This window comes from Hippopotamus amphibius, chromosome 10 (genome assembly GCF_030028045.1).
Source record: "Hippopotamus amphibius kiboko isolate mHipAmp2 chromosome 10, mHipAmp2.hap2, whole genome shotgun sequence".
Classification (NCBI taxonomy): domain Eukaryota; kingdom Metazoa; phylum Chordata; class Mammalia; order Artiodactyla; family Hippopotamidae; genus Hippopotamus; species Hippopotamus amphibius.
Window position 1 is genome coordinate 47,709,759 of NC_080195.1, and position 23,292 is coordinate 47,733,050.

General features: G+C 49.6%; 1 protein-coding gene across 1 annotated transcript in view; it reads left to right on the forward strand.

Annotated features, from left to right (window-relative positions):
• Positions 1–6,429: 6,429 nt before the first annotated feature.
• The window catches only part of ITGB5 (integrin subunit beta 5), a 113,615-nt gene continuing 96,752 nt past the window's right edge, over positions 6,430–23,292 (forward strand). The window contains exons 1-2 of the mRNA XM_057696341.1: positions 6,430–6,830; positions 17,369–17,454. Coding sequence (XP_057552324.1) covers positions 6,761–6,830; positions 17,369–17,454 — 156 coding nt within the window. The 5' untranslated portion in view covers positions 6,430–6,760. The remainder of the gene's footprint in view (positions 6,831–17,368; positions 17,455–23,292) is intronic.

Below are 23,292 nucleotides of genomic sequence, written 5' to 3' on the forward strand. Positions count from 1 at the left end.
TAGAAACGTGGACCTCGGAGTCATGAGATCTTGGCTTCATCACTTATCATCACTCCTCTAAGCCCCAGAGTCCAAATGGGGAGAATGAAGTATGTTTTACAGCATTGATTTGTACTGTAAATACCTGATTGAACTATAAATACTTGACGGGGCGCCATTCTTTGGGCCTCTCTGAGTGTGGTGACTGTTTGAAATGTGCTTGTCTTTGTGAGGAACCTGGAAACTACAGTCCTGGAGTTACTGTGGCTTCTAAGAAGTATCATGGCTTCTAAGCTGGGGAGGCGCCTACACCTGCGCAACGAGGCTCTGTCTCCTACACCTGAGCTGACTGCTACGCTAGGCTGAGAGCAGAGCTCCCATGAGATGAACTCTCAGTGCTGCCAGGCCAGCCAGGTGTGGTTCCTCCCCACATTTTCTTGACTGAAGCCAAGTGTGGCCTCTGGAAGGCTTGTGAGGCTAAATACTGAGTTGACCCTTGGAGGAACCTCTGGTAGGTACTGAAGGCATCAAGTTTTATTGTATTGAAATGTTGCAGCAGATAGCGGCCTGTCTCCAGTGAGGCTGAGGAAGCGGAAACTTGGGCTACATGGAATGAAGAACTTGCAGTGATTGATGATTAAGTAATCGGAGTGGACTAGCCAGGGAGCTGCTGGGGGCTCCTTGGGACATCCCTTAAAGAGGTGACGTCGTCATTGTCAGAGTCCACTCTCAAGACAGGCCCTCACAGTCTTCCCACATAGAGAATGTGTTCAACCAAGTCCTGCATCCTGTTAAAGGGCGGTGGTTTTTCCGAAGGACAATCTTTAGTTGGTAGGACAGGTTATGTAAACCAGAGCCTGCTGCCAAATGCCAAACACATGCGAGTTCACAAGCGGTAATTATAGAGCCAGCTCTGGCACGGACCAGATCCTGTGCTTTCCAAGTGAGCAAACTGAGGTCCAGAGAGTGACGGGCAATTGCATGGTTGCTCAGCTAGTTGATGGCACTGAGGACTAGAACTGAATTCATCTGATTCTGAGTCCCGATGTATAGTTTTCCTCCACTATCAATTAAATATGAGGAGCTATAGTCTACAAGAGGGGCAATAGCCCCTGTACACAGGCCAAAGGTGGCTCCCAGGCTGGAGGCTTCTAGCAGGGGTGTTGGCCCTTGATTTCTGCAGACCTGGTCCTTGAGCAGCTGCTCAGCCTCCAGCCCCCATCACACCCCAAAACCTGGCCCCCAGAGAGGGCTAGGGGTCAGAAGCTTGTCCTACCTTTTGAGAAGCTGATGAATGCCTCGCTAAGCATTGTCTTAAGGGTCACTGATAGAGCTAAGACGTGGCAGGAGAGGAAGGCAAGACGGAAGTGGGGGGGTGGGGGGATGACAAGGAAGGGATTGTAGGCAAAAAGGAGGAGTAAAAAAAACTGGTACTCAAGGGCCAAGGCAGAATGCTGGCTCAGCTTCCAAGAGTGTTCCCAAGTTCCCGGCTGTTTCCTTCTGGTCTTCAGGTATCTCCATCCTTGCCCGCATCTGTGGTATTCACTGCCCTCTATCCCATCCCTTCATTCTGTGGCATATCTTCCCAGGCCACATTTGCATGGACCATACCTGTTCTGTGCCCCTTCCCCATTCCCTAATCACTCCTTTTTCCCTGGCATTTATGCTAGAATTCTCTAGACATGATTCATTTAAAAGGGGTGTGTGTGTCTGTGTGTGTGTGTACTTGTCTTCATTCATTGTACTTTTTATTTAAATAACTGGAAAAGCACCTGTGCCTTTTAAGTGGTGTGAGGTAATATTTTGAAAAAGATAAATTGTAATGGCTTTGCTAGAGTGGAAAAGGAGCATTTAGAGAAAGACTCTAGCAGTCTCTTCTGGGTCTTAGCTCTATAGACTATTCTATTTTATTTTATTTATATTTTTATAAATTTATTTATTGGCTGTGTTGGGTCTTCGTTGCTGCGCACAGGCTTTCTCTAGTTGCAGCAAGCGGGGCTACTCTTTGTTGTGTTGCAGGGGCTTCGCATTACGGTGGCTTCTCTTGTTGCAGAGCACAGGCTGTAGGCATGAGGGCTTCAGTAGTTGTGGCTCACGGGCTCTAGAGCGCAGGCTCGGTAGTTGTGGCACACGGCCTTAGTTGCTCCATAGTATGTGGGATTTTCCCGGACCAGGGCTTGAACCTGTGTCCCCTGCATTGGCAGGCGGATTCTTAACCACTGCGCCACCAGGGAAGCCATATAGACAATTTTAAGGAAAAGTTTTCTAAAAAGGAAAACAGACATGCCAAAATTCATTGAAAAATATCACAACTTGTACTATTATTTTATTAATGGGTACTGTTTTAAAATATTTCAGTTCATGAAAGCTGGAAAGCATACATTCCCTCTGGAATATATAATCTTTAAAATATTTTCAAAAGTAACCTTTGAAAAATTGCTCACAGAAAAATATAATAATTTGTTTTAAGAACTGATAATTCTATGAACAGAGAGGTTGAAGACACATGACTTATTTATCGAGGGTGTGCTAGCTGCTCCATAAATAAGTTTAAAATGTTTGTGTGTGCTTCTTAACAGCTTCAGAGAAGTGTGACATTTCTATGCCTTACATTTGTACACTAAAAGCAACAACAACAAACAGAAATACCTTTCCTCATTGTTGAAAATTTCCATCAAGACTTGTTTTGTATTCCGTCTCTCAGTGTGAAATTCCACCCACCTCAGCTCTGGCATAACTGCAACGTGCATGCTTAACCTCAAAATAAACAAACAAAAATGACCGGGCGATCTGCTATATCCACTTAACACAACAGGCTATTTTCACCAAAATGGAACCTGCTGTGCTCACCATGGGCTGTCATCTGCCCATCTCCTGTGTTCATCCACTATGTGGATGGTTACTTTAGGTCTGTCCTTGACCGTCCTGTATGGACTGCAAATTCTGAGAGCTGGCACAGGGAGTGTTTTTTCTGAACCAGGACCACATCACAAAGGGGGAGAAAAACCTATAAAGAACATTTTTGTATATGTGTATAAAAACAGATGATTGAACTTGGTGTACCCCCAAAAAAATAAAAAAAAATAAAATATATATATATAAAAAAAAAATTGTCACCATTTATATCACTATTTTCCCCATAAAGCAATACCTAGAACTTGAAAAAAAAAAAAAAGGAATATAATTTTGTATTTTTAAAATAAAATGTTAGAAAGTTCCCTGGTGGCCTAGTGGTTAGGATTCCAGGCTTCACTGCCGTGGCCCAGGTTCGTTCAGTTTCTGGTCAGGGAACTGAAATCCCGCCAAAAAAAAAAAAGTTAACATTAACATTAAAGACAATTTTATACATTTCATAGCCCTATCAATTGCTGCAAAAGAATTTTATAATATTCTGTCATCAGGGTCATTCATTTCTGGTGCTGTGACAAACCCCAGGCATGACAATTAACAGCAGAGTAAACGAAGCGTGTTACCTAAACTACGGTGAACCCTGTAGGGTTGCTGTCTTTCCCTGCACATTACACTGCATCTATATGTCAGGAAACTGTTTTGGACCTGGATTACAGATTGAATTGCACAACATGACGCCTCACCGTGGCAGTGAATGAGCATGTAAATCTGAGTTGTGAAACAGAAAAGTTTTAACCAATCTGACTTCAAGTGTTTTTTTCTTTTTTAATTATGGTAAAATATACGTAACACAAAAGTTCCCATTTTAATAATTTTTAAGTGTACAGCTCAGTGGCGTTAAGTATTCTCACAATGTTGTGCAACCATCACCATGATCAACTTTCAGAACTTTGCCATTATCCCAAACTGAAACTCTACTCATTCATTAATAACTTCCCATTCAGCCCTCTCTCCAGCCCCTAATAACCTCTGTTACCCTTTCTGACTCTATGGATTTGCTTATCCTAGGTCCCTCATGTAAGTAAAATCATACAATATTTGTCCTCTTGTGTCTTGCTTATTTCAGTTAGTGTAATGTTTTCAAAGTTCATGTGTGTTGTAACATGTGTCGGTATTTAATTCCATTTTAAGACTGAATAACCTTCCGTTGTATGTAGACACTGCATTTCATCTATCCATTCCTCTGTTGATGGGTGTCTGAGTTATTTCAACCTTTTGGTGATTGTGAGTAATGCTGCTATGAACATGGGTGTATAACTATCTGTTTGAGGCCCTGCTTTCAATTCTTTTGGGAGTTGGTGTTGCTGGATCATATGGTAATACTATATTTAACTTTTTGAGGAATTAATCTTATTTTCAAACTACTGAGAAACATAAAATTCTTCTGGGTTATCTGTGTTCAAACCAGCAGCTTCCTTTGGGCCCAGAAGCTCAGCAGTGATCCGAAAGGGGATGTAGTGGAGGCACCGCAAAGGGAACTGTTCCAGTGGCTGTGCCAAGCACTGCCTTGTCTCCCCCCCAGGGCGGGCCATCAGCGCATGCTGACTTTGCTGATCAGAGGAAGTCAAAGCATCTGAAGGGCACTTCCACTCTCCAGCTTATAAAAAGAATGAAGGATGACTCGACAAGAAAAAGCCATACACCAGAAAAAAGCTTGGGAGGAATTAGAAGAGGCCTCTATCTCCAAATGAGTTCTGAGATAATGGAACGTGGAAGAATTCTGTCATCACTTGGGGTTCAGTGGTTTATGGCAGGTCTGGGCAGGTTGGAAACCACCAGGTGGGACAGGAGGAGGACAGATTTGGTTGCAGCATTTTCCAGGTGCAGCCCAGGTAAAAAGGGTGTGCATTGGGTCTGAACAGTGAAGCACCATGTTGGGGTGGGGAAGGTGATGTCCAGATCAGACACCACAGGGCCTAAACTTAATGGATGCTTGATAAATGCAAGTTTTCACTGTATGTATCAATGCAATATTTACCCAGTTTCTGCAACCTAACTTTCTTTCCATCTAATCTATCCATTACATCCCTATCAGACAAATCTTTTAAAATTACCACTTGGCACTGACACCTCCCAGTTCAAGCTCTTTCACTGGCTGCCCATTATTTATAATCATTGCCTCTCAAGCTTGGATAAGAGTAGCCCCAAGGCCATTCTGCTGAGGCAGAAAGACCCAAGATAAACCTGGGGCAGCCCCTGCAGCACCAATTTTACTGGGAAATGTTTGGGGACAAGCATGACTCTTACATCAGAATAAACATGGGGAGTATTTAGAGTACAATGATATTTGCCTGCACTTTAAGGATGAAACTGTTCTTCAAGTGGAATTCGGAGCTTGGCCTCTATGCACACTATACCACAAGAATAAGTTTACTTCCTCTGGCATCAGGGCACCACCTGGGTAGAGTGTTGGGTGGGAGTGCACAATTATACTCCAAACTCCCTAATGTGGGCAATTAGAACTGCTTGCCCCCTGGGAGACATCTGCCCAACTGGTTCCTGACCTGCAACAGTCAGATCACCTTGCTCTTTACTTCTTACTGCTTCTGTTTTTAGTCAAGGCATTATAGACTTTTGGACAATGCACCCAGCTCTGTCACTTCTTCTGGCAAGTTAACCCCTCTGTGCCTCAGTTTTCTCACCTGGATAATGGTATGGTTGTGGAGAGGATTTCATGAATTAACAAGGTAAGTATTTACATATCAGTCCCTGGCTAGCTGCGTGCTCTCTGTACTCTACGTGTTAGGCCGCCTCTTCTCCTCTTGCCTGTAAACCATTCCAGTCTTAACCCACTCATCGTGGCCCAAGCTCGCCTGGCCCTTTGCACGCGCTGTTAGGGGACGCTCCCCAGCCCTACCCCTTACAGTCAATTGGAAAACCAACTCAGATGTAAAGAACAAGGTGAAAGCCTGAGCATCTCATGTTTCAGTTTATTTGTTTGGCTTCACGAAAACCGCCAGCGTAAGGAGATAAGAAAAACGCAGAATAGTGACATATTGGTCAGTCTTGAATCCGCGTAAGGGGCAAAACTTTAATGACGGAAAAGTGCTTTTTGTATATGCCTCCACGTCCCACGTGCGCTCACCTCCCCAAAGAGCGCGTCGCCTCGCGGTATCCTCGCGGTAACACTTGCCGGTGCTTCCGTCCCCCGATGAGCTCGGCTTTGGGAGGACTAGACCGCTGCGGCACGATTCTCTTTCACCTCCCACCCCGGGACCCGCTCTCCCTCCTTCAGTCCAGCAAGCCCAAGTAACGTGGGCTCGCCTGTGGAGCGTGCCCCGCCCCCTTCCCGCAGCCCCCAGCTGCTAGGAAAGCAGGGCCAGACCCCACCCCGGCATTTCGATCACTGCCCCGGCCGCCAGGTGCGCCGGAAGCACCTTCCACTTGGGTGCCCTCGGCCTCCGGTCCCGGGCCGGTCCTCGCAAGGGGCGGAGCTCGGCCCGCCCCGCCTCGCCGTAAACTGACCGTGTGGCAGCCGGGCGGGGGCGGGAAGGGGAGAGAAGGGGAGGAGTAAGGAGAGGAGGAAAGTGGAGCCCGGCGGGCCGGAGGGAGGGAGGGGAGGGAAGGGGCGGAGGCGACGGCAGAGTGTGCCGGCGCGCTGGGGAGCCTCAGCCCGCGGTGCGTCCCGGAGCCCGAGTCCTGCCCAGAGCCGCCCGCCAGGGCCGTCCCAAGCGGCGACACCCCGGGCGGCCCGGCCGGCAAGCCGGCGCGGCGGCGGCCCCGGGACTCGGCGGCGAGCGCTGCGGGAGGGATGGTGGCGGCGGGGCGCGGGCCAGCACAGCCGCCCCCGCCTCCCGCTCGGCCGCGGCCCCCGGCCCCCCGCCCCCGCGGAGTCCGCCTCCCGCGCGGCAGCTGAGCCGGGCGCCCCACCATGCCGCGGGCCCGCGCGCCCCTGTACGCCTGCCTCCTCGGGCTCTGCGCCCTCGTGCCCCGGCTCCCAGGTAAGCCGCGCCGCAGGCGGCTCCGAGAGAAAGTTTGCGGCGCACCGAGCCGCACGCGGGTTGTCTGACGGTGGGAGGCGTCCCTGGGGCCCTCCCAGGTGGTGAGCCGCTGGGGACGGCCGGGTGGGGGGCTTCCGAACTGCGTGCGCTAGCCACCCCGCCGGGCGATCGTCGGCCTCCGGTCCCCTCCCGGGCGAGGAGGAGCCTTCCCATGTAAACAGCCCTGCCCGTCTGCTGACCCAGCCCGCGAGCGCCCGCGCCCAGTGCGCGGGGAGGGCCGCGGTCGGCCCCGCATCGGGATGGGGGCTCTGCACTCCCGGCACAAAGCGGCCCTTGTGGCCGGCGGGGGGCGGCCGGGCTGCTGGGAGGCGCCGAGAGATGCCGCCGGTGCTCTGGTCCCGGGGAGGCGAAGGGTAGCTGGAGGCGCGCCACCCGGAGTCTTCGCTGGAGCCAAAGCCGGGGAGCCACGGCTACTCCCGAGGGCTATTTTCCTGGGACCGCGGGTGTTCGGGGCCCGGTAGAGAATCCCAGAGTTTCACCGCGCCTAGGCCAGCTGCCTTCCTTTAAAGATGTAACCTCTTTCCTCCCGGAGGCCCCCGCATACCCGCAGGGAGACCCGCGTCCCAAACCACAGGCCCACCTGGGAACCAAGCCCCACCTGGGGCATCCCGATCAGATTCCTTCTGACTGGCTTTATCCGGAAGTTTGCAAACACCCCGTGCCGCACACTCCCTTAATTCTAGAGGCTTCCGGAGTGGAGGGCAGGGAGCGTGCCGTTGCCTTCGCGCGATACTGCCCGGGGCTGGGGGCTGTGTGAGGAGCCCTCAGGTACCTGCTTTCAATTTCCCGAGTTGGGAGAGGGCTGGATGTGGCAGTTGGGAGGCTGCAGAGGAAGGATGCTCTGTCGGGCGCTGGGGCTGCCCGGCAGATAACCTACCCCCACTCCGTCCCCCCTAAAAGCAGGAAGCTCCAAACTTTCTCCTTTCCAGTAGGAGGTAATTGTGTTGGGGTGCTGCATTCACTTTCAAGCCCGAGATTCTTGGTTGCTCTTGTGAACCAAGTGTCTGGCTTGTGAGGGAGGGGAGGACTGTCCCCTACCGCGTCTCATTTACGTGAAGGCTGTGGAGGTTTCTGTCTGAGAGAGAGGTGAGGTGTGGGCAAGCAAAAACTTTCTTCAGGCCCTAAATTCATACTTATTACTGTAGCAGATTTCTTTTTTCACTCCAGAGCTTGGAGTAGATCGCTGGTTTCCAAATACCCATCTGGCAACCAGTGAGTGCCCTTTGCTGATGTATTTGTGGGTCCGCAGGGAAAGGCAAAGAGAAGGATGTAGCCTGTCACATACAGGAGTATATCATTGCCAACAACCCGCTGCTTCACAAGGACTGTCCTTTAATTTGAATTATGTCTTATTTTTGGTAGGAAAACTTCTTTTAATAAATTGTAGTGATAATAGAGAGTTTTTCATTTTGAGCAAAAGAAAAAACCTGGCAATCCTATATAAATTTTAACTTTTCGTTTTGTTTTCTTTTTAAATTGTAATGATCTGTAAAATCCAAAAGTCTGGGAACTGCTGAAGGAGGTGACCTCTTGGTTTCCTTACAGTTTGACGTTCTGATTCTAATAAAACACTTAAATACTTCCAGTTGCAAATAATTCTTTCAGTACATTATTTTCCATTTGCATTGTGATTTCTGTTTTTCAAAGTTTATGTACATCTTCTCAGTGATCTCCATTTTTTGGATGGGCCCAAGAGGGTGAAGTGATTTGCACACCCTCTTCGTCCACAGGCCTCATAGCCTTAGGGTCCAGGGCCCTTTGTCCTACATGACACAGCTTAGGTAGAGAAAAAAGCATTGAGCTACGGTGGTTTATTTCAACTCCTTCAGTGCTCTTTTTTCTCCTGCCATTGCCTTAGAGCTCAGGCAGCCAGCCCTCCATGGATTAGCAGAGCAGTGGTAGAGCAAGCCCATCACTGGCCTCCAGACCTAGCCACCTCCCTCTTAGTGCCCTGGAGCTTCTCAAGGTTAGAAGGGGCTGACTGATATCTGTGTGATTTCTCCTAGTTTCCCAATGTTGCTGAGCCAACTGCAAACACAGTTTGAAACATTTTTTCTTTTCTCATCCCTCCCCCCCCCTTTTTTTTCTTGAAGCACTGCAGGTAGTTTCTCCAGAATTTATTTGTCTTGCTACTAGGAAGAGGATTTGAAAGAAAAACCTTCCTTACCTTGTGAAAGAAAAAGGTGATCTGCAGGGTCGTGCCTGCCTGGGTGTCCCTAGATCAGTGGTCACATTGCCAGTCTATTGCTTGTACCACGCTTTCATCTGTGTATTAAATCCAGCAGGAAACAGACTTAATTTAAGGGGGCTCACTTCAAACAAGTCCCTGGCAGGCTGGCAATGCCCCACCCCAGGGTTATCTGCTCTCCTTATTATCCCCTTGCCAGACAGGCTCCAGACAGGACCCAGGGATATACTCTTCCCACAGAACCAGGGAAGGGTTTCTCTGGGGTGAGGCCCTTGCTCTTCACTAGGAAGGAGGGAGGAGTGTGGCACTGATTGGGCTGCAGAACTGGAGTCATGTTTGCTATCATAGTGTATATTAAAGGAAAAACAATGAAATGTTCTTTTCAGTGAATGCCCTGCACATGAGGATGCTCTAAGTCCCAGAAGAGCCCTTTATCCTATTTACTGGACTCCTGTTGGCAGCACTCCCCCCCCACCACGATTTCCATGGTCTGTGATGGGGCTGTTGGAATTTGGCCTTGGGTTTGCAGCTCTCCTCAGGTAACCAGGCAAAGGTTTAGAAATGCAAACGGGGGCTTGGTGTGTTGGCAGCTGTTTACCCTAGGTATTTACACTTTAGCGCCATCATCCTTGAATTAGGGGGACTTTTAATAAAGGGGATTGAGGCAGAAGAGGGCAGGGCCTAATTAGCTCTAATTAGTATTCCTCTCCTGCTTGTTCTCCATGCTTATTTAGCTACTGAGGCAACAGAGAATTAAAATATCTAAGTAGTTGGCAAAGGGCCCTTTGTGCCTGCCTACCCTGGTAACTACTTTTTCTCCTCCAGCCAGCTCATGGAAATCTCCTGAGAAGTTTTAACGTCATATGGGACGATTACACAGTACTTAAATGATGGTGCCCCTTTCACGTGGTGGTGTGCAGCTGGGTTAATGAGGTCGGGTCGCTTCACAGGTATTTTCAGTTAGCAGGGGCTGAGGGCTGTGGTGTGTTTTCTTTCTAGTTGGAATGGGGTTAATGGCCTTTATAAATGTAAAGGAACGCTATTTGTAAGCGCCCATTTGTTTGTGAAGCTGCTTCTGTTGAATGCAGGGTTTGATTCCTGGGCCACATGGTGAAAAGTCTGCTTCCAGACAGGCCTTGACACCTCCCCTGTGGCGGATGCTTGGGGGGGGGGGGGCGGTGCTGTAGAGCGCAGCTCCCCTCTGTGCAAGGTCCCTCCCCCACCCCCACCAGAGTTTTTCAGAGATGGTTGCTTGTCTCTTACAGAGTTATTCTCAAGAGATCCTGTTAAAACTCACGTTAGAGCGTGTTGCGCTGCGTAAAACCCTGTCGTGGCTTCCAGAAGTCCTGCCCGTGTCCGGCCAGGCTTTCCACGAATGCCTCTCCCTCCCCTGCCCTTCCATGCCTCTCACCACTTCCCCTCATGCGCTTCAGTCCCGCACGGCTGGGCCTCGTTGTTCTTTAAGCTTGGGGCTTTCCCTCCGCCCGGATAGCTCTGCCTGCAGATCTCTGCACGGTGCGGCTCCCCCACCGCCCTCTGCTCAGTGTCTGCAGCTCAGCCAAAGCTGCAGCCTCGCGCCCCACGATTCTTCCTGTCTCCTTGCCTTCCTTGCTTTTTCTCCTTAGCACTTATCACTCCTTATCACCATCTGATGTACTTGCTTATCTGGGTTATGGTCCATCTTCTCCTGTGAGCATTCTGCCCCCAACCAGCATGTAAGCTCCACAAGGGCAGGGAGTTTGGTCGGTTTTATTTGTAACTGTGTCCTCTGTGCCTAGAAGAGGGTCTAACTCATACTTGTTGAATGAATGGCTGAACACGAATCTTGGTACTGTGTGTGTGTGTGTGTGTTGGAGACGGAGTGTCCCATCCTCATCTCCTTGCCGCCTTCTACAACTAGCTTTGAGGTCAGGGACTATGCATGTAGCTTATTAGGAAGAAACATTGTGCAAAGGAGAGAATTTATTTGACTGTCAAGATTTTTTCAGCTGGAATCTATGATGGAGGCCGTTGAGTCCACCCCTGGAATTGTTTGCATGAGGATGCTGAGGCCGGGAAAGGTTAAGTGACTTGCCTGAGGCCATGTAGCCAATAAGTGACAGAACAAGTACTTGTATCTTTCATGCCAGGATATCCTCTCCTCATCCCATGACTTCAGCCCCAATATCCCTTCCTCTGTGAAGCCTTGTCTGCATCCTTCAGGTAGAGCAGAACTGGCCTCCTCTTCTCTTGCGCTCATAGCGTATTCTGTCTGTTAGACTGGGAGCTGGAGGGGCTCTGCCTCAGCCGCTACGTGGTACATTGCCTGGGTCTCACTTACCTTTAGGTCCCTGATAAGGTCACAGTGATTGGTGCTCAGTTGATTCCTAACCCCCTCCCCATTCCCACCATGGTTTCAATTACCTTAAAATAAAAAAACAACCCAACAAACCTCAGCTTTCTAAATCTGTAAAACAGTTTTAGATTTACAGAAAGCTTGAGCAGGTAGTACGGAGAGTTCCTATATGCCCCTCTTCTCGTTTTCCCTATTATTTACATCTTGCATTCACGTGGCATATTTGTTACAATTAATGAACCACATCAATATGTTATTGTTCATTAAAATCCATGCCTCGATTTTCTTAGTTTAAACCTAAGGTCCTTTTTCCGTTCTAGGATTCCATGCAAGATACCACATTACATTGAACTGTCATGTCTCTGTAGGCTCCTCTTGGTTGTGACACTTTTCAGTCTTGCTTTTAATAACCTTGACAGTTTTGAGGAGATATTTTGTAGACAGTCCCTCTACTGGAGTTTGATTTTTTTTTTTTAATGATTAGATTGGAGGTATGGGTTTTTGGAGGAAGATCATAGAAGTAATCAGTTGTCTTTTTAAAAATAAATTTTTGAATAGGTGAAATATTCACATACTTTTTTTAAAACAAGATTTATTTTTGGCAGTGTTGGGTCTTCATTGCTCTGCATAGGCTTTCTCTAGTAGTGGCGAGCAGGGGGCTTCTCTTCGTTGCGGGGCGCGGGCTTCTCATTGCGGTGACTTCTCTTGTGGAGCATGGACTCTGGGCGCGCGGGCTTCAGTAATTGCAGCACGCAGGCTCAGTAGTTGTGGCACACGGGCTTAGTTGCTCTGTGGCATGTGGGATCTTCCTGGACCAGGGATTGAACCTGTGTCCCCTGCATTGGCAGGCAGATTCTTAACCACGGTGCCACCAGGGAAATCATCACATACTTTTTTAGAGCATAACAAGTGTAGGGTGAGAGATCTCTCTTCCATTCTTGTTGTCCATTAGTCTAGGACCTTGCCCCAACCCCTTTCCCTGCTCAGACCATCCCTGTCAGTTTCTTATGGATCCATAGTGTTTTCTATACATTTATTACAAATCGCCCTCCCCCAGTGCTTTTATTGAAAGCACTAAACACACTGTTCTGCACTTTGCCTTTTTTTTTTAATTAATTTATTTATTGGCTGCTTTGCGTCTTTGTTGCTGCACACAGGCTTTCTCTAGTTGCTGAGAGTGGGGGCTACTCTTCATTGTGGTGCGCAGGCTCCTCACTGTAGTGGCTTCTCTTGTGGTGGAGCACGGGCCCTAGGTGCGTGGGCTTCAGTAGTTGCGACACATGAGCTCAATAGTTGTGGCACACAGGCTTAGTTGCTCCGTGGCATGTGGAATCTTCCCAGGGCAGGGCTCGAACCTGTGTCCCCTGCATCGGCAGGTAGATTCTTAACCACTGCGCCACCTAGGAAGTCCTGCACCTTGCCTTTTATGTTAATTTAATGATAAATGTATCAGAGTGAGCTTCATATCAGTAAGCAGAGATAGACAGCATACACATTCTTTTTTTAAAGCTGTGTAGTATTCTAGTGTATGAATTAGTGCTTAAAAAAAAAACAAGTGATATCCGTAAAGCTGACGTTGCTGAGTGTCTTGCAGGTGTCTGGCGTTCAGAAAGGCAGTGAAGATATGAATGAGACAGATCCTCCCTAGGACATATTTACACTTCATGGTAACATCTTTAGACCGATGACTACTTAATGGCTAGATTCAGCACCGGAAAGACTTTGTCACACGTGAGGATGCAGTTCAGGGTATGGGAGCATGGGAGAAGCACTCCACTGCTTTACCACTTTTTTCCCCCCCAAACAAGAATGATGAAATGTTTTTATTTTCTGTTGTCTTGAAGACAATGAGTAAAATGTAATTTGGGATTGTGTTTCTCTCGCCTGGCTGGAGGAGGGTGCAGGCAGGAAGGGTTGGATTGGGAGAAACATTTCATGCATCTTGAAGGAAGGATGGGCCCGACATGGTGGCTGCCTGGATGTGATTGATGGCAGGGAGGCATGAGTCAATGTGTTTCGGAAGGAGGGCGTATTTTCAGATGACGGTTTGTGGTAAACCCCCAGCTTCAGAGACATTAAGAGCTGCAGGCAATTGACGTTGAGCTGGGAATGGTCACTGTGCAAACAGTAACCAAGAAAAGTTGTGGCCACTGTCTGGGCTGTTAGTGCCTATTACCGTGACCTAGACACAACACTCTGACATTTGGGAACTGCAGCTGTTTAATGTTTTTATTCATTGCTTCCTTCCTTTCGAAATGCTATTGATGCCGAGTGACTCATCCAGCCAAACCCAAACTCACTGAAATATTAATAGGTGGAGAGAGGAGAGACACCGAAGGGAGTAAGGCTGTCACTGTGGCACGTATCAGCACACAAGTCTGTGCTTCTGGTCCCCTGAGTGCCTGGCTGCTACCTGGTCCCTGGCAGACTGTGAGCTCCCGGGGAGCAAGGCCTGGGTCATTCATCTCTGTATCTCTAGCATCCCCTAGTCCAGTGCTTTGGTGTTCAGCACATGCTTAGAACAGGGCTTCTTGAATTTGAATTTGTCCCAACAGCAACCTAATTTTATTTTTGTATTTAAAATAAATTTGTAATTTTTGTATGAATTTTAAAGGTTACTTTCCACTTACAGTTATTATAAAACATAGCACCCTGATTTTAGAGGAATCATTTTGAGTACAGTAAAACTACTTTACTGTTGCATGTGAATATGTAAGAGTAGCAGAAATAATTAAGAATGCAGTATGACAGGTATTTTACAGCTGTTCAGTATGTTTTCATACCAGATGCCTGTCACATCCTTGGACAGGCATAATCTTCAGGATTATGTCCAAGGTCTTTTAAGCTGACAAAGCAGAAGACCAGAGCCCAGTCTGATATGGGTCAGAAAGGAGGAGCCCTTAATGCCCTGAACCTGACATCCCTGACCCAAGGTCCCAGAGCTCAGCGATGAGGCCCTGGTAATGAGAAAGTGGTGTTTGAATTTATGTGGATTGGGGCAGAGACATAAATGAGACATGCAACCTCAAATTCCTTTCTGACTGAGGGCCTGTTGGACTTCTCTTCCAGAGGACCCTGGAGCTCACTGGTCACACGGCCCACATCTGGGATGGCGCAGGGACCCCCAGGCAGGTACCCCATATAGGCACTTGCTGGCCGGTGCCCCTTCTGACCTCTTACTTGGAGACTGGGCTCCTTCTTTCAAGTCACTCTTGTTTTCTTATGTTTTCAACTGTAAAATGAGGTGACATGACGAGCTCATCCTAAAGCATTTCTGGCTCCAAGGTTCTGCAATTCCATTCTTTAATAGAAATGATTTTATACCTCAAAGCAAATGACATGCCACAAGGGCCTAAGTGTGTATTTGACAAGGTTGAGGAGAGCAGGAGAAAAGTCACTTTCATTCTAGTTTTGATTTTTTCCCCCCTCAGGTAGTGGTTTCTGACAGGTAAGGAGATTTCTTTTTCTTCTAATTATCCACATCAACTTCAAGCTAAGTATTCTAGGGAACTTTTTTTCAAATTGAAGTATAGTTGATTTACAATGTTTTGTTAATTTCTGCTGTACAACAAAGTGATTCAGGTAAGGAGATTGACCAAAACATGGAACTGGCGTTTTGAAACTTTTCCTGCAATCATTCTCTTTTTTAAAAGACTTTCAATTTATTTATTTATTTATTTATTTATTTATTTATTTATTTATTTATATCCCTCTCCTCCCCCTTACCCCTCGGTAACCATAAGTTCATTTTCTACATCTGTAACTATTTCTTTTTTTTAAATTAATTTGTTTATTTTTGGCTGCATTGGGTCTTCGTTGCTGTGCACGGGCTTCCTCTAGTTACAGAGGGTGGGAGGCTACTATTCGTTGTGATATGAGAACTTCTCATTGTGATGGCTTCTCTTGTTAAGGAGCATGGGCTCTAGGCAAGTGGGCTTCAGTAGTTGTAGAACGTGGACTCAGTAGTTGTGGCTCGTGGGCTCTAGACTGCAGCCTCGGTAACTGTGGCACACAGGCTTAGTTGCTCTGAGGCATGTGGGATCTTCCCGGACCAGGGCTCGAACCCGTGTCCCCTGCATTGGCAGGTGGATTCTTAACCTCTGCACCACTCGGGAAGCCCCTATAACTCTATTTTCTGTTTTCTAGATAAGTTCATTTGTAGCCATTTTTTAGATTCCATATATAAGCAATGTCATGTAATACTTGTCTTTCTCTGTCTGACTTCACTCAGTATGACAATCTCTAGGTCTACCCGTGTTGCTGCAAATGGCATTATTTAAAAGGCTTTTTTAAAGGTGTCTATTTGAAAGTCTCCACGTGAGTGGATTCATTGTAAATGAGAAAGGAAGTTGTGAATGCAAGCAGCAGGCAAGCCAGCCCAGCTTCCCCGTGGGCTGGATCCTGAAACCTTCTTGGTGAGTGTTTGGACCTGGGAAGGACTCTTCCTGCAATGAGGCATGCACAGCGGTCGGTCCCAGCTTGTTTCTCCTGGAGAATGAGTTCGGAGTCCAGCACTGCACCCAGGAGGTCCTGCTGAAGGCCCGGCAGTGAGATTGTGGTCCCCCAGCTCCGGGGGTGTGAGGCAGGGCATCAACAGGGCGATGGCTGGTGGGGATGAGGGCCCCAGGGTTCCAGGTTGGGGTCTCTGGCTGGGGAAAACCATCATTCTCACCCTCTGTGGGCTCCCAAAGCTTCCCTTCCTTCCTTCCTCCCAGCACCTCAGGTCCTGCCAGCTTCTCCGCCTTCCATCCCAGCTGCCAGTCTTATCCCAAATGGCATTTATTCCCTCTAGTGCCTCTCGCGGTGACACAGTGCAGATTCTTGTGCCACTCAATTTCTGTGGGGTTTTTTTTTGCTAGTGACAAAGAAGAAGTAGGGAGTTAAAATTAGCAACTTAGGGAAATGTTACATTTTTCAGATGTTTTACAACCAATATTGTTATGTTGTTTAGCGGAGCTAGGGAACAGTCTCCACCTCCCAGTGTTTTCTCCTCCACTCTGTCTTGATGACTCTTTTCTTCCCCTTCGTGGTCTGAGCCCTTCTTCCTAGGGCTGGTGGCCCTGGGTTTTTCCTTTTCTCCATTTATCCCATGTACCCTAGGCAATGACCAGAAGAGACCAGCGGGTCTGTTAAGTGCTGTGAGGACAAAAGAAAGTTATTTCTATTCAGAGAAAAACCGACCACATCTGTTCTAACCTCAGTACCACAGTTGCGCCTGCCTCAGGAGACCCCTCCCCAGATGACTGGGACAGGGGGTGGAGGGGCTGGCCTGGGCTGGAAAGAAGTGACTTTTATAGCAATAAAGAAGTTTCCTTCTAATCTTAGTTTCTGATTTTTTAAAAAAAATCAGGGATGGGTTTTGAATCTGATCAGATGCCTTTTTATTACCTCCGGAGGTGATGTGTTTTTCCTTTCTTGACCTACAAGTAGATGTGTTGAATGAATGGCTTTCTCATATCTTAAGCTGGCATTGGGATGCCTCCCTCCCTAAGGGCTGTGCTGGCTGCTTTCATTGTACTGTGGGCTCGGTGCAACATTACCTGATGTAGGATTTTCTTATGCCCGAGGAGGATGGATCTGTTCTTTTCTTTCTTTGCTTTTTTGTCCTATTTTTGTCCTCTGGGCTGGACTAAGTGTAAAGGGGCCTGGTTCCCCCTCAGTGAGGGAGGACCTGCTGTGTTCTGGGAGAAGGCAGTGGGAGTCTAAGTGGGTACAACAGAAGTAGTGGGGGTAGCTAACACAAGTGTGCACGTGGTGGGTGCTTCAAAAACTGTCCGGGTTTAGCTTTGGCCAGGGAGCCTTCACCTGCAGTTAGCACAGGAGCCTGCAGTCTTCAGCCTCACGGAGGCCCCCTGTTAAAAAAGGAAGTGACTCCTCCTCCCACCCCGTTCAAAAGCCTCATTAGTAGAGTGTATGGCCAGAAACTAATTGGTGCCTCTTCATCTTTCTCTGAAGGTCTCAACATCTGCACTAGTGGAAGTGCCACCTCGTGTGAAGAATGTCTGTTAATCCACCCAAAATGTGCCTGGTGCTCCAAAGAGGTAAGTGGGTGGAGGAGAGGAGGAGCGCTGTGAGGGTGGGGTGGGCGTGGGGTGGGCTGTACCACAGCACAGAAGTTGTTCGGAAACAGCGTGCACAGATTCTGCACGTGGCCACTTCCTCTTTCTCCCAAGGCGATGACAAAAGAAAAGCTGCATTTTTACAAGCTGGGTCTCTAGGTATAGTTGAATGTTTTAATCCTGTTTTAGGGCAACAAGGTCTTCCTTCCCTTTTGTGGGGGAACCAGTTATGACTCTTGTACAGTTTTCTGCTATTTGGTCAAAGACGTGAGCTTGTGAAGTGAGTCTGTCGCGTAAAGACTTAAAACACGCCCGGGTGGGTGGCCTGTTGGGGGACACCACTGTGGAGTGGCTTATCTGAGGATGCATATTATGAATTGGCCTTGATGAAACAATTTTTATTTGTAAAGAATGGTTGCTGTTTCTTCACACCCTGCAGGAAGGGATGCAAGTTTGGGGCAGTGATAGGCATGGGTGCTTGGTGGGCTAATCAGGAAATATTCAATTTCTAAACCTCCTGTCTTGGGAGAAATTTCTGGGTCACTTTTCTAAACCATTGTTAGAACCATGGAGCACAAACCCTTTTTGCACTAGTGCACCGTTACAGTTATTTTTAAAAGAGCCCAAGACTTGCCATTGGGACTGCTCAGCTTCCGCAGTTCAGTGTGTGTACGCAGCAGGAGGGCCGAGGGTGGCTCCTGGGAGGCCAGACCTCTTCGCCATGAAGCAGCCCCAGAGGTCTAGGGATTCCTTTAGCTTCTGATGGCTAAAAATGATGGTGTGGGGACCCCTGCTTGATGCCACACACTTTGTACCTTGTATCTCTGATCCGCACAACAGTTCCGTCAGGTGGGTTGTAAAGTGCCTGTTTTATTGATGAAAATCTCAGTCTCAGAGAGGTGAAGTTTCAAGACTGTTTTAAGGCTACACCATGTTCCAAAGCGAGGGTTTGAGTCTGGCTTCTCGGACTTCTGAGCCCAAGCTCTCTCCTCTAGGCTACACTGCCTCTTGCACGTGACTGCTCTAGACTTTTTTTCTGGTAGAGAGTGAGATCACTAAACAAACTGCTTTGAGAGAGAACTGTTCCCAACACATGAACTCCTCACTGTACCGGTGCTTGATTGTCCTGTCTTTGTTACCAGCTTTCTTTGAAAGCTCTCACTGGTTCCTTATGACCTGCATGACAGATCCAAGTTCCACAGCCCCCGCCTGCCTCCCCACCTTCATCCCTTGCTTGCCTCCAGCGCTGCAGCCCCAGGGAGGGACCTGAAGGTGTCCAGAGAGCCCCGACTGATGAACACGCGCGTGATTTTCCCCGCGCTGCTGCTTCTCCTGGAGGGCCTTCCCGGCTTTCCCCTTCTTCCCCTGACCAACACCTTGTCTTCAGTTTTCGAGAGTTAGTTCAAGACTGAAAACTTTCATGGTTTGCCCCCAGACACATTTGTCTGTCCACCCGGCCATCTATCCATCTGTCCAGCCATCCATCCGTCCAGCCATCCATCCATCTGAAATGAGAATGTAAGCTCCCACCACCAGAATGTCAGGGCAGGGGTTTTCTCTGTTTTCGTCACTGCTGGATGCCCCACACCCAGAGTGGTGCCTGGCACATGTAGTTGCTCCGTAAGATTGATGGAAGGGTTTCATGGGTTACAGACCATGACCACCTCTTTGTCTCCCTGTAGTCTGTCCTCCTTCAGCAGCATTTATAACCTCTTATTCTGTGCATTTGTTTTCATGCCTGTTTCCAATGAAATCATTATCTCCTTGAGCATCTGTCTTATTCATCTTCAGATCTGGCCAAGAACCTGGCAGGAATTCATATTTAATAACAGAGGCCCGCTAAAAAGACATGGAGTTAGAAAACCAAAGTTTAAATCTCAGTTTTACCATGATTTACTCTCAGGTTCTTGATATGTAAGATGAAGATGACAGTTCCCACCCCCCAGCATTCTGGGAGTGCAAGATGAGATCAGTTCACGCGCGGGCTTGTAGGTGGACTGCTAAGTAACTGAGCCTCCTGAATCTCATCACCTGTGGATGTTTTCTAGTGGAACGTGGGCAGAGGGATCCGGAAGCTGGGCTGCGTCGTCTGCTTTAGGTCTCTTCCTTTCCTGTGCTAGTACTTCCCAAGTCTGACGTCCTGATACTGGGAGTGACTGATGTTAGCGCGAGGAGCACGTCACTGTCCGGGCCCACACCGGGGCTCCCTCTGTGCTTGTGCCCTCCGTCTCGGCTGAAGGACCTCCTGTGATGCCTGCACGGGATACGTCTTCCCATCCTCTCTGGGGGTGAGTGTGTTTCAGAGAGCTGGGTTTGGGGCATTCAGGAATAGTTTTGATCATCCCCTGCCCCTCAGCAAGACAGGATCAGTGTGGCCGAGTGCCTTCACCGAATCCCGGGCCATCGTCAGACACGTGCGGCGTCAGCCAAGAGCGCGCGAGGAGCGAGCATCGCAAGGCTGTACCGAGTGGAGGGCCGGGGAGGGCCAGGTCCCTCCCTGACCCGTGCGCTCCTGTGGGTGCTGGTCCACCGTCGCCCCCGCGCCCAGGCTGCATACCCCCACAGGTTCGCCCCCAGCACACTCCACCCGGACTCCCCGGCTCCAGATCCCACAGTGGCGTCCTTATTTACTTGGGTGGGGGTGGGGACGCCTTCCTCTGCATCTACGTCTAACGCTGCTTGTACGCGAACCTAATTCTGTCGCCGCTCCCTCGACCCCGTCCTCCCTCCCGTGGCCGTGTTCTCCCCCAGGTGTGGGGCTGGAGTCAGCCAGTGCCCTCACCGGCCCACCGCCCCAGACGTCATGCTGCTTCTGTCTGCCTGCTTCTGCCGCGTGGCCCTGTGCGCCTGGCTCTCCTGCCTTCATTTTCTAACCGTGGCTTCATTGTCCCTGGTGGCTTTAGACCTTACCCTCTGGCTTCAAGACCCGACTCTCTCCTACCCTGGATGAGGGGGTGGGGGTGGGGGGCTTGCTGCTGGTTCTTGCCACACGGCTCGGCCTCTGTCCCCTGCCCTTCATCGCAGCGCCGGGCTGTGCTGGGCCAGCTTAAACACGCCCGGTGCTGTTTGTACTGCACGGCATAAAACGTGCAGCGGGCTCCGGCAGCTATTTTGTCCTTCATTTTTTTGAAGTAGGCATTTGCCTCTGCTCTGAGAGAGTGAGTTTCACAGTAACCCAGCTGGCCGCGAAGAGGCGGGTGCGGGGAGGAACGTGTGTGGATGCTTTTACGGCAGGGGCTTGGAGCAGCCCGCGTTATTTCCACTCACGTCTTCTCGTCTAAAACCAGTCACTTTGCTGGGCCTCAGTGCAGTGGGAGCTGGGAGACGGAATCTAGCTGTGTGCCGCGGGGGAAGGGGCTTTGTGGGCCAGCAGCCTGCGCCGGAGGCAGGGAGGCCAGCGTGCAGGACAGAGGACAGTGTTTGGGGAGAAGCGTGCGGGGCTGAGGGACCGCTCCGGCACAGGAAGCAGGGCTGTGGGAGCCGGAAAGGAGACAGAGGCAGGCAGGGCAGTGGTGCTCAGAGCTGGGGGGCGAGGGAGGCTGCTGGGGTGTGAAAGTGGGACACCCTGAGGCGATGTGGCGTGGGAGGTCTAGGCTGCTGTGAAACCAGAGGGAGAAGGACGGGGCAGGCAGGACTGTCCTGTGGAAGCTGGAATCTCACTGGGACAAGAACCGGGAGGCCTGGGGCGCTTGGATGGTGGATGTAGGGGCAGATGTGGGAGACTGGGGAACCTGGGCTGCGGGCAAGGGTCTTTGCCTTGGAGGTGGACGTGGAGAGAAGGAATGAAGGGATCAGTAGGACTGGAGGTGGGAATGTGAGGAAGGAGACGGATTAGAGGCTGGGAAGCAAGACTGGCCGACTGGACCTTCTGGGAGATTACCGTGGCAGGGAGAGGAGAGGGAGGGGACGTGACCTATATTCTCCTTTGAGCTGGGAAGGAATGAAACACACACAAGCGTCCGCCCCAGCTCACAATAAAACACAGATCTGTGAGAGAACATCTCTCTCTGGTCGTGAAAGGAAGCGTCTCGGCCTGTTGTAGGTGCTAAGTGACCACTTTGTCCAGTGCATTAAGAGAGCAGAGCGGAAGCTAACAGGGATGCCCCGTTCCCCAGGCAGGCCAGCCACGTGATGGTGTATTGATGGTGCACAGATTTCAGTTTGTCATCACTTACCCTCTGCCTCTCCTCCCCCACACCCAGATCCAGGAGGGCTCAGAGGGCAGCCAGCTCCCTGCCTCTGCCCGAGTCTCTGCCGGGCTCTCTGCCTTTTCACTGGTTTGCATCCTCTTCCCCCTCATCCCAGGATCGGGCCGTCTGCCCCTTTCTCGCTTAAGTTCCTCTTCCCCGAGGCCTGCAGTTTCTCAACTCTTCCACCCTGCTGTTTCAGAAACAAACAAGAACTCGTCCTTTCCCCCAAATACCACCCACATCTTTTTTGAGTTTTGGCCTTCCGCAGCAGGCAGCAAGGCGCCCTGAGGATGTGATGACCAGAGTGGCGCGGGCAGACAGGCTGAGTGCCCCGCTGCGGTGCAGGACGGCCCAGAGCCCGTGGAGCGCTGGCCTTGGCTGCCGGAGCGGCGTTTCTGTTAACAAAATGTACGGGAGTTCAGCGTTACAGCGCACAGTGGACCTCGTTATATCCTCCGTGTAACAGGCGATGGAGGAAGCAGAGAGGGCCCGGTTGTAACAACTCTGAGCGCCAGTGTTGGAACAAAGGAAAAGCCATCAGAATTTGGAACAGCTCCCTTTTCTTTTTTATATTATTACTGCTTAGTGACTAAAAGCCGTGATGGATATTTCAAATCCCAGTGTGCTTTCTGTTGCCTCTCTTGGTGATTTGCCTGTTGTGCAGTTACCCTTCGTGAGCCCTCTGGAGGGTTCACGAGGTGTTTCTGGAGACCGTGGGCACACGCTTCCTTCACGAACTGAAACCCCTTCCAACACAGAGCTGTGAGCGCCTGTGAGCATTTGCGCTGCCCCATCCTGAAACTGGTTTCCATTTTTCCGTGTTGAGATGACATCTCATACCTGTTTTTCTGCATCAAGTGGATATTTATCCTCTGAGTTTGAGAGGTGGCAGGAAGAGCTCAGCAGCTGGGGTAGCAAGGAAATACTAAATTCAGAGGATGGAGTCTGGGGGCCCAGAGCTGGTTTCCCACTCTGGAACTCAGCAGAGACCTTGGCTGAGAAGGGAGGCAGATGATGCACAGAACACTGAGCTTGCGCCCAGAAAGCTGAGGCCGGAGGAGCTTAAACTTCTCAGATGGACACCGGCATGAACTTAGGCGTGCGGGCCTCCGACTCCTCATCGGTAGAAGTGAGGGGCTGGCACCAGGTGATGCATCCAAGGTCCCTTCCCCCTGGAACTTGCTGTGTTCTGACACCTGGCAGAGGTCAGGGGTCAGGTCTCTGGGATCTGAAGGCTTTTAGCACATCGGACTTCAGGATGTCACTCATGCGAGGAGGAAGATTTTCTTAATCATGAGTCTTCCTTTCCTCCAAGGGTTTATAATTTGGGGCGTCTGCATTCATTGAATTTGAAGCCTGGAAATGGAGGTATGGAGACATTGTCATCATTTATAACGTTTGTGTACCTGGAGGGTCGTAATCATCATGATATAGGCCCCTGGTCTTTGTGGTTTTGGTTTCCTCTCTATAAATATGCATCTGTCCTTATTCAAAATTAAAATATCTAGAGAGGTGCTCAGGGGAATAGAGGAGAAGCTCTTGGGCTGGTGGGGTTACCCCTCCCTGCTGGGTCTGCAGTGCTGTCTGTCCCTTTCTTGGGCAGCAGAGCCTGTGCTAGAAATCAGTCATG